This window comes from Petaurus breviceps, unplaced genomic scaffold (assembly GCF_028583685.1).
Source record: "Petaurus breviceps papuanus isolate PSGF00001 unplaced genomic scaffold, PetGlider_PUasm1.0 229, whole genome shotgun sequence".
In the NCBI taxonomy this organism is placed as follows: domain Eukaryota; kingdom Metazoa; phylum Chordata; class Mammalia; order Diprotodontia; family Petauridae; genus Petaurus; species Petaurus breviceps.
In genome coordinates this window covers 38,908,792-38,919,589 of record NW_027185903.1, presented here as the reverse complement: position 1 = coordinate 38,919,589, position 10,798 = coordinate 38,908,792, and the positions used below count along the sequence as shown (strand labels likewise).

The following is a 10,798-nucleotide window of genomic DNA, read 5'->3' as shown; positions in this document are numbered from 1 at the left end:
GGGGAGGGCTTATTTTCGGGATGGTCTTATTATCGGGGAAACACGGTAGTACGTGTAAAGAGTCTGAGGTCATATTTGAACTCAGGTCCTCCTGACTCAGGGGTCAGTGCTCTATTCACTGTGCCACCTAGCTGCCCCATGCCTACAATTTTCAACAATCTTTTCTCTCTATTTCTGAACTCATTTCCCAAGTCAGTCTGGAACAGCATGCATCCTCTACTAAAGTATAAAGGAAAATCATCTCTCCTCAACAAAGCTCTCTGGTCAGCTCCTGCCCTCACCTGCAATCTCACCTAAGCCCCAGCTTGGCAAGGACTTTGGAATCCATTTTGTACAAGCAAATAAGATAGCCCCTCTCCTCAGGGAGTTTACATTCTAATGAGGGAAGATAGACCCTCCTGGGGGAGCTGGGGGGCAGAAGGAAGGTACCTGGGCAGGGGCAAGGCTCCTGGTGATGAGACAGAGAGAAGTCTAGGGAGTGATGTGAGCTGGGAATTAAGTGAACATGACTAGGGGCCCTCAGGAAATGGTGGTCCAGGAGGTGGGGACTCACCCACACCAATCAGGACAGTTTTGTTCAGTTGTTTCAGTTGTGTCCAACTTCATGACTCCATTTGGGGTTTTCTTGGCAAAGATACTGGAGTGGTTTTATCATTTCCTTCTCTAGCTCATTTGACAAATGAGGAAACTGAGGGAAACAGAATTAAGAGACTTTCCCAGGGTCATACAGCCAGTAAGTATCAGGCCAGATTTGAACTCAGGAAGATGAGTCTTCCTGACTTTAGACCTGACAATTTATCTATTGGTCTGCCTAGCTGCCCATCAATCATGAGAGGTAGCCCCAAGGCAGCGGTTTCTCTAGGGTGGGTAAAGTCCAGAAAACAAGGGAAGCAGGAAGTAGTCATTTAACTTCCTTTCTGATGTCTTTACTTCCTCATCTGAAGGTGATATGGGTTAGACGAGATCAATGGCATAAAATTCAAATAGAAACTGGGCCACTAAACTGTACATAAAGATCCCTGCAGCAGCATATGGACTTAGAAAACCACACATTAACATGACCTAGGTTCTACTGTATGTTGTTTTGTTAAAGTTTATTGTTGTCCAGTCACATCCAACTCTTCATGACCCCATGGACCATATTATCCATGCAGTTTTCTTTGCCATTTACTTCTCCAGTGGATTAAGTTGCACAGAGGTTAAGTGACTTGCCCAGGGTCACACAGCTAGTAAGTTTAGAAGGCCATATTTGAACTTAGATCTTCCTGAGATCAGGCCCAATGGTCTATCCACTAAGCCACCTACCTGCCTCCTTGTTATTAATTACATTTTAATCTGGTTTTGCTCCCCCTACAGAGTATTAGGTGGCAATAGGGCAGGAAGGAGGCCTGTTTGACAACTCCTGACAAGATGACCACTAAGGCTCTCCTATAAGACTTTTGCTACACCCTCATTATGGCCCTCACTAATAATATTCCTCAAGTTCCAGAGACCCCAGTGAGGGCCTTCCTAAATTTAGCCTGGCCTCATAACACATGTGGGACTTCTAGGCTTCCTTTCCATAGACGTAAACATTTTAAATGGCCAAATTAACACTGCTCACATTCTATAATGAAACCCAACTTCTCTAGGCCAGAATTTTAATGCACCCTTTCAATCAACTGTACATTCTTCCCACTGAGCTCCTGCAACCTGAGCTGGGGAGTTTATGGCAGGCAGGGCTGCTAACACAACCACTACTGTGAAAGCCCAGGCCTCCCTCAGACTAAACACTATTGAGTCTTTATAAAAATATTAGGAAATGTAATAAATCGTAGTCTTGCTGTAGAACATGGCGCTGACATGTTTCTGACATCTGGGATTTGGCATGATGGGCAGAGAAACTGCAAGACACATAAAGTGAGACTATCCACTGGCCTGAGTCTACAGCTTGGCTCAGGGGACAAGGGACCCCCAGGAGGCCCAGGATACACAGGACTGGGCCCCTACCCCCTAATGCTTACACTACTGCACATACCCAGCAGCTCTATGACCAGCACTGTGTACACAATTTATGGCAAACCAGTGACAAGGAAGACTGCTTTTCTAGGAGTGTGTGAATTACTTGGGTCACATATATTTGAGACAGCTTGAGGGAACTGGTCAATGCTGGGAAAACCAGTTAGGAATCAGAGGACCTAGGTTCAAATCCTGACTGCAATTTACTACCTGTACAACCTTGAACAAATGGCTTTCTCTGGAAATTCTCTGGATCTCATTTTCCTCACTTACACAATGAAGGGATTGAAGCAGATGACCTCCAAGGGCCCTTCCAACCCTAAATCTATTATAATGATCCTATGAGCTTATCTATGGCAGCAGGCATGGGACAACCTGAATGGCGGAAACTTTAGAAGTCACTAGTAATTTCAAACTTTAGCCCTTATGGAGTGGGGGGGGGGGAGAAAGGAATGTTCTGGGCTTCCCATCTTTTCCTTGTCTCTTATCATTTTCAATTGAAAGTCAAGGAAGGAAGGAAGGAAGGAAGGAAGGAAGGAAGGAAGGAAGGAAGGAAGGAAGGAAGGAAGGAAGGAAGGAAAGAAGGAAGGAAGGAAGGGAGGGACTGAGGTCGGTAGAGTAGATAACCAGTCCCTGATTGATACTTTTTGAAGACCTGTGAGATGTGAAGACCCCATAAAAGGGAATAAATATTTAACAGCATTAAGCTTGAAGCTTCTTCTTTCTGGATGTTTCTTGTTCTACCATTTCTATTAAACTTGGCTTTGTTTACCTAAAAGGGCATTATCATTCACTAGTCTAATTCTGCCATCTTACAGATTTGGACACTAAAGCCTCAGAGAACACTCAAGTGACTTGTCCAAGGTCACTCAGGCAGTGAGGAACAGAGTTAGATGTTAAACCTAGGCCCTACAACTCTAAATCCATTGCTCTTTCTGCTGTTTTTTTTATCCAGGATAGATGTACCTCAGGGAAAGACAATCTCTTATCATTAAAACCTTAGTGGGAATTAATTGGTCAGTCAGTCAGTAAGGATTTAAGTACCTACCTACTATGCAACAGGCAGTGTTCTAGGTGCTGGGACTCCAGAAAAAAATGAACCAATCCTTCTCCTCGAGGAGCTTATATTCTGTCAGGGGAGACATGCATATACAAAAGCATAGATAAAGTAAATGCAAGGTAATTCTTTTGGGGAGAGGGGAAGACACTACCAGCTGGGGGGATGCAGATAAGCCTCACATAGAAGACAATACTTGGGCTAAGCTTTGAAGAAAATCAGCAATCCAAGCTTACGGTGTTGTTGTTCAGTCATGTCAAACTCTTCATGGGAGTCTTGGGGGCTTTGGGGGGTTTTCTTGGCAAAGATGCTACAGTGGTTTATCATTTCCTTCTCTAGTCCATTTTACAGAAGGGAAACTGAGGCAGAGTTAAGTGGCTTGTCCAGGGTCACACAGCTAGTAAGTGCCTGAGGCTGGATTTGTACTCAGGAAGATGTCTTGATTCCAAGCTCAGTGCTCTATCCACTGCACAACCTAGCTGCCCCTGGTCTCAATGGCACAGTAAATAAAGCCTTAGGATATTTGTGATGTGAAAATAAATGGGTGATGTGTAGAGATAAGGTCAGTTTGGCTCGATCGCAGAGTGGAGTGGAGGAGGTATAATGTCTGATGAGGCTGGATAATAGGTTGAGGCTAGTTTGTGTAGGGCCTTATAAAGTAACAGAGAAATTTTTATTATCCTATAAGCAAGACATTGGGGTCTTCTTAACAAAGATGCTGAAATGGTTGGTCATTTCCTTCTCCAGCTCATTTTACAGATGAGGAAACTGAGGCAAACAGGGTGAAATGACTTGCTCAGGGTCACACAGCTAGGAAGAGTCTGAGGCCAGATTTGAACTCAGGAAAGTGAGTCTTCCTGACTCCAGGCCTGGCACTCTATCCATTGGGCAACCTTTATTATTATTATCATTATTATATGAAACTGAGATCTGGAGAACTCAGTGAATTGCCTAAGGTTAAGGCTTTCATCTCTGAGAATACACTGAGGGAATTCAGATGATGTTATTTATCACCCACTACAGGATGGATATAACCTCTACATCCAGGCTTGATGGCACAACTGAAAGCTCAGTAGCAGATCAGGAATCCCCAGGCACCCATTTTCAACCAATCTCTTTCTTTGCCACCCCCCTTCCCCCCCACCTCCCAACGTCCCTCCCAACCCCCATCACAACGTCCCTCAACTTAAAGTCCAATGCCCTGGGTTTGATTTCCAGCTCTGCCACCAACAAGGTATGTGGTCAGGAGGAAGCCACTTCCATTTTTTCAGTTTCCTCCTTCGCAAAATGAGGCAAGAAACGGGGTGAACAAAATGTTTTTTAAAGGTCCCTTCTAGTCCCAATATTCTGTAATTCTCCCAGGAAAGAACGCAAGCGCTGCCCTGTGGTGTTACCCTCTCTGCCCCACCCTCTCCCATCCACACTGGCTCCTCACATGTGGGACTGTCTTGTAGCTATGGTTGTTTCCATCACTTGCAGGCCTTATAACAAATTACTTCAGACTGAATCGAATTTTAAAACCCCTTTTTCAACACTGAAGACAATCACCCCCAGACTACTCCTGACTCCATCTTCCTTTTTATCTTTTTTTTTTATGGGTTGGAACTAGCACTAAAAGTGAATGTTGTTTCTTTTTAATTGAATACATCTGGAAACCAGTGGGTTTTTTTTTTTTGAAAGGCGGGACCTTTCAAAGCTCTTCAGAAATAAACTTCCTTAAACCCCATAATTAATAAAGGAATTCACAAAGAGCTTACCCGTTGACTTTTATATGGTGTCTTTGTTCTCGCAGACATTCTTACTAAAGCAGCATGATTGAATTATTATTTATGTCTAATTGTTTCCTTCTAATGGGGATAAATGATTTTTCAACACCAGTCCCTATTGAATGAAGAAAATAAAATAGGGCACAAAATAATTGGGCCTCTTTCATTTAGACCTGGGAGGAAGACATGCTTGACCAGAGACACCATGGCCAAGGGGACCAAGCCTTTTGTTCAAAGAACTTTGGGTTCTGTCTGCTTCATCGTAGATGAGGCATTGCTTTTTCTCCCTTCTTGGGGTGGGGAATCATTCTGTCCGGTATTTAATAGCTTAAAACTGCACAGAGACTTTTGGGACATCCTGCATAGTGCTTACAAGTTTATAAAATGCTTTACATACATCATCTCATGTAATCCTTGCAATGACCCCGAGTCCTCTAGGCATTATTATCCTCATTTTACAGAGAAGGAAGTCGAGGCTCAGACACATTGACTTGCCCAGGGTCACACAGCTAGTAAATTATTGAAGGTGGTGTTGGAATTTTGGTCTTCTTGATTGAACAATTCCTGCTCTATCCATTACCATGAGTCCTCTCTACAACAACAGAGAAACAAAAAACCGGACAGTTTCTTTGTACTGGAGTAATGTTTTTGTGTCTAGAACCTGACCTCCAACCTCCCATTTAAAGAACATTTGCGCAAACGTTGTCCAAATTGTGTTGGCTCTCTTCGGAAAAGAGTTACAAGACCCAGACTCAGAAGGGTTTGAAGAAGGTTGGCCACCACTTAACGGGTACAGAGATGGAACTGGGGACATGCTCCTGAAAGAACTCTATGATCGTTTGCCTCAGGAGATGCTGCTTTCTATAGGTACAAGCCACTGGGCTCTAAGGAGCTCAAATCTTCCTATGCTAGAATCTTCTCTCAACTGGGCCCTCAGATCAAGGCAATCCTTTCACTCCTCCCTAATTGGTGTGCTATCCCATTCCCCCATAGAGGTTCTTTAAAATCTTCTCTTCTCATGCCTCTGATCCTATCCATTCTTTCTGCCTTCTTAGCTGAGGAACTAGAAATGTATTTTACTGAGAAAACAGAGAGATAACACAGTGGACAGAGCACTGGGCCTGAAGTTGGGAAGACTCATCTTCCTAAACCCAAATCTGGCCTCAGACACCTATGAGCTGTGTGACCCTGGGAAAGTCATTTAACCCTGTTTGCCTCAGTTTCCTCATCTGCAAAATAAACTGGAGAAGGAAATGGCTCTAGTACCTCAAATGACTACACATGACTGAAATGATTGAACATCTTCCATTATTTCCCACTATCTCCCCCCCCTTCACTCCAATTTCTGAGAAAAGAGGAAAGAAACAAGTATTAACTAAATGCCTACTACATTCCAAGCATGGTTTCAAGAGCTTTATGTCTATCATCTCATTTGATCCTTAGAACAATCTGGGGAGGTAGTTTGCTATTATTCTCATTTTACAGCTAAGGAAATTGAAGCAGTGACTTGTCCATAGCTAACATCTAAGACTACATGAACTCAGGTCTTGCTGACTCTACCCACTGTACCACCCAGCCACCTCTTGGCAAAGAACCTTATCTCCTCCCCCAAGGCCAGCCCTTCCCTATGTACTCCTGATCCCATCCCCTCCTGTCTTCTCTAGGAGACTGCCCTCAAAACCATGCCCTCTCTTAAGCTTCAGTCTCTTCCTTCCTGCTGATTCCTTTCCAATTACCTATAAAATACCTATATGTACAGCTCCCCATACTTAAAAAAAAAGCACTGAGACTCATGAGACATGGCTGTCTTCTTACATGATATTCCATAGCTATACTCCATCCACAGCCAAATGCCCAGAGGAGGCCAATTATCCTCACTGCCTCTACTTCTCTCAGTAACCAGTGCCATCCCTGCTCTACTTCTCTCCCCAAGAGGAAAGAAATGGAAACAAAATACTCTCCCCTACTTTCTAAGGACCTCCATAGGCCTCATTAAGACGTAAAACTGTCTTGGGACACTTCCTTAAGAAACAGAAATCAACGTTGTACGCTGGGGTGAGGGTGGGAGAGGGAGAACATCACTTCCCTATTTTAAAGGTAACTGCAGCTGGCATGATGTTGGTTAGTCTACATGAGAATGGAAACATGGCATTGCTGCTGTCTCCTCTGCATCCCTGGCTCTCTACAGAAAGGCCCTGGGGCTCCCTGAGGCTTTGTGTTTGATGTCTCTCAACCTTCTTTTCCAGTTTTCCTGGATCTACTCACTTACAAAGCATGGAAACCAGGCTGTAATATATGTTATTCTCCAATTGGTTTTGTAAATTATGCATGTTACCTCTCAAAATGGGTGAGTTTAAACAGCTCTGGCAAGAATGCAAAGCCAAAAGTGCTGAAAGGAAAGAGGGAAAAAAAGAAAGTGATTTCCATATGGAGTGCACCTGGGGAGGCCCAGGGAGAGTTTTAGGGGGGCTGTGACCCCTCCTCCACCTTTGTAAATATTCCTACCAAGTATCTTTTCTTAATGTGTTCCACCTGCTAGCAAAGGGCTCCCTGGCTCTTCACACTCCTCTTCTGAAATGTCTGTATGTTAAAAAATTTAAGGGGCATTAACCCAATTTACAAAGAAACTGCTCATGGTTACTATTAAGGAGACAAGTTTAAAAACATACTACCATAGAATTTCCAACCCCTCCCTTCCCTGGTATGCTACACAGTACGCTTTCCACATATACTCAATAGCAAGTTTATTCATCTTTCACAGTGTATATGAAGTGAGGGAACTTTTCACCAGTTTACACAAAATAGATCAAAATATAAAACTGATACATTCAATAAGGCTCAGATCTTAAAGATCAAGGGCAAATTTTCTTGCCTACATGTTGCTATCTCCATTTTATTTTGAGAGAAACTGAGGCTGAAATGGAATATTTTCACCTTCTACTAAGTCACTTAAATGAGAATGCTGGCAATACAAAATATTTCATGTAGTAAAAGGCACAGGTAATACAAACATACCAGTGATTGAACTTGTGAAATCAATCTGCAAATTCTCAACGTTGCTTTAGCTTTTTTACTTTGCCAACCCTTAAAGTGAGGTGTGCTATAAAGTCCTGGTTTGTAATAGAACCTAGCAGATGTTTCTCAATTACACATAAAGTTTGTAGAAAATATTCCAGAAGTGTGGCCAGACCACAGATGATGACAGAGGTATTTACTGCATTAAGAAATGAACAAGGACAGCCTAGAGATTGTAGCTTAAACTCCAAAGAAATAAAGCAAATTTTCAAATAAACAACATATAGAAACAGGTTCAATGATTCAATAAATAGCCTCTCCTGCTTACTTGAAAAGGTTCTTGTATTTCCAACTGACTCACTGGGAGTGAATCTATTAAAAAAAAACCCCACCATAGTTTTGTTTTGTTTTGCATTAGGCCCAGCTTCCAAACAGACAAACTAGTCTGACCTGAGAGGAGAGTTGCTTATATCTTGGAAGAAAAATATTTAATCACGACTAAATTTTGTCTGCACTGAAAAACTCAGATGGAAAAGGAGAGTTGCAGAAATCTTTTGTAAAGGGTTTATACAAAGAGACGTTTCTGTTTCATGAAAAATATACTGTGACCAAGCTCCATTTTCCTTTTCAGGAACACAGCGCCTCTCATAGAAGACATGCAAAATAAATAGCATTACAAACTAGCTAAGGGGGCTACCATGGATCTTTTTGGCAGATGGTGGGAACCCAAACCACTTGACAAGTTTTTGTGCCTGCCTAGACCCAATACTGATTGCGCCTAAGCATTGGGTTGGTCTTTCGGCAGTGCTGGACCATTTCTGGATCCAGATTCATCCAGGCATCCCAGAGAGAGATCTTCTCCACTGGTTTAGCCACTGGGGCAAGCAATGGCTGACATCTTGGGACCAGATAAGGGCTGACCGCTGGGCTGCTGGAGCTTCTTTTAAGGGGTGTCACGGTAACAGAGGGGATGGTCGCACTCCTTTCTGGACTTAGATTTGGAGTCCTGGGCTCTGGGCTGGCCTGAGGGTCAATGAAAGGTTTAGCTTTTTTTACCTTGTGGCACATCAGGCAGAAGCAGAGTGACAACACAGTCACTATCAAGAGAAAGGTGGCAACAGCAAGTGGTATGATGATCATGAGGGGATTGCTGCTCTCTCTGGGCTGTGCTCTGTCTGTCCTCAAGCTCACTTCCATGGTGGCCTTTGGCCAGGCAAACTGGGTTATAGGAGTCTCTGCATCTGCCTCCAGATCTCCCCCTTTCCGACTTCCCCAGAGATTTGAGCCCAGTCTTCTTGTCTGTATTGTCTTCTTTGGGCCTTCATTCTGTGCTGTGGGTCCTCTGGAAACCACAGACTTTTCTTGGGAAATTGTAGATGTCATTAGACCATCTGATAACGATGGCACCTCTGGTGTAAAATTTTGTACAAACAAGGAATCAGGCAGCACAATAGTATATGGAAAGTAGCCGATAGCTGGCTGTACGTGGTCTGCCTTGAGTGTGAAGGTGAAGGAATCATTAAGTGTATCCACACCAGTCATATTAGCATGTGTATCAAGCATCAATGTACCTTGATCAATGTCCATTTGAGTAAATAGGTCAATTCTTTCTGGTTCGGCATGGCGACTGACTCTTCTTACAAGTCTGCCATGGACAGGTGGCTCCGTGACTTCAAATCTGGGAATGCTCTTTGTCAAATCAGCAAGTTCGGTAGCATCCAGGTCCTTTCGCCTCAATTGATAAGTCACCCTGTTGGGAATCTTCAGGCCGGATGTGACTTGCAGCAAAGGCTGTACTCGGATGGGAAGGGCCTGGTCTGTCAGGTTGTTCTCGGTTGTAAACAGCATGAACTGTAACATGTCCTGGGAGGCAGTGAGATTTGTCATGTGGTAAGACAGTCTTCCAGAAAATAAATCTTCCTGTTTGAAGTTAGTGACTTGTTCATTTTCCATGAGCAGGTATCCATGCTGGAGGGGTTGGATTAGTTTGTAAGTAATCTCAGTACTCTTCCCATTGGTCACGGCTGAGAGATGTACGTTAGAGATAGAGACTGAGGTCTGGCCTTGGGGAAGGAGCACGTCAGTCAGATTCACAAGGGTCACAGAGATAGGTATAACCTCCAGGTGGAAGAGTTTGTACAGTGGGCGGTGCTTACCATCTGTCACGCTAAAGTAAAACACCCCAGACATTGGACTTCCATCTTGTACAAACCACAACTGGCCACTGTCAATGTCAGCCTGTGTAAACTGGTGAATGGGGAAGTCTACATGGGGAGCTCTTGAGAGAAAGCCATTGGTAGGGTTGCTGATGACTGTGTATCTGATCTCTTCTGCGGAGTTGTCCAAATCCTCCACCTTCAGATTGTCAGGCCCCATCCTGAAAGTATTGCCCTGAAGCACTTTCAGGGAAGGTCCTTTGGTCTTCAGCTTTGGAAGCTGATCATTCACAGGAGAGATGGTGATATTAAATACCTCTTCGAGAAAGTCAGCCTCTGGTTTTGTGGCAGACTTACTCTTCTGGTTCAACCAAACAGAGAAGGTGAAATTATCAGCAAGGGATTCAGAGTCATCATGCTGATACATGATGCCATATTTATTAATTATGTACTGTGAGAAATAGGGTTTTTCTTTAGTAATGTTTCTTTCTCCAACCACAATTGTACCATGGTGGGGAAGAGATGTAACCTGGTACCAGACTTCATATGTTGCACGCTGAGATTCAGGTAATTTAACTAGAAGATTTGAAGCATCTAACTTAGACCTATCAATTAAGACTTCCTTTCCTTCCTGGACAACAGCACCTATAAAAAGAAAAGAACAGTATTTTACTGAAACAGATTTGTATGTGATAAATTGACTGCCTCCCCATTCAGACATGATCTGAATACAGAATTTCTTTGTTTCTTATGCATCTGAATTCTTTTCTGTCTGGTATATTAGATGCATCCAAACACTTAAAATA

General features: G+C 43.3%; 1 protein-coding gene across 2 annotated transcripts in view; it reads right to left on the bottom strand.

Moving 5' to 3' along the window:
* Window positions 1-7,548: 7,548 nt before the first annotated feature.
* LOC138167536 (chondroitin sulfate proteoglycan 4-like) overlaps window positions 7,549-10,798 on the bottom strand; it is a 112,512-nt gene continuing 109,262 nt past the window's right edge. For both annotated transcript variants that reach the window (XM_069096518.1, XM_069096520.1), the window contains exon 10: window positions 7,549-10,637. In XM_069096518.1, the coding sequence (XP_068952619.1) occupies window positions 8,593-10,637 (2,045 nt within the window). In that variant the 3' untranslated portion in view covers window positions 7,549-8,592. The remainder of the gene's footprint in view (window positions 10,638-10,798) is intronic.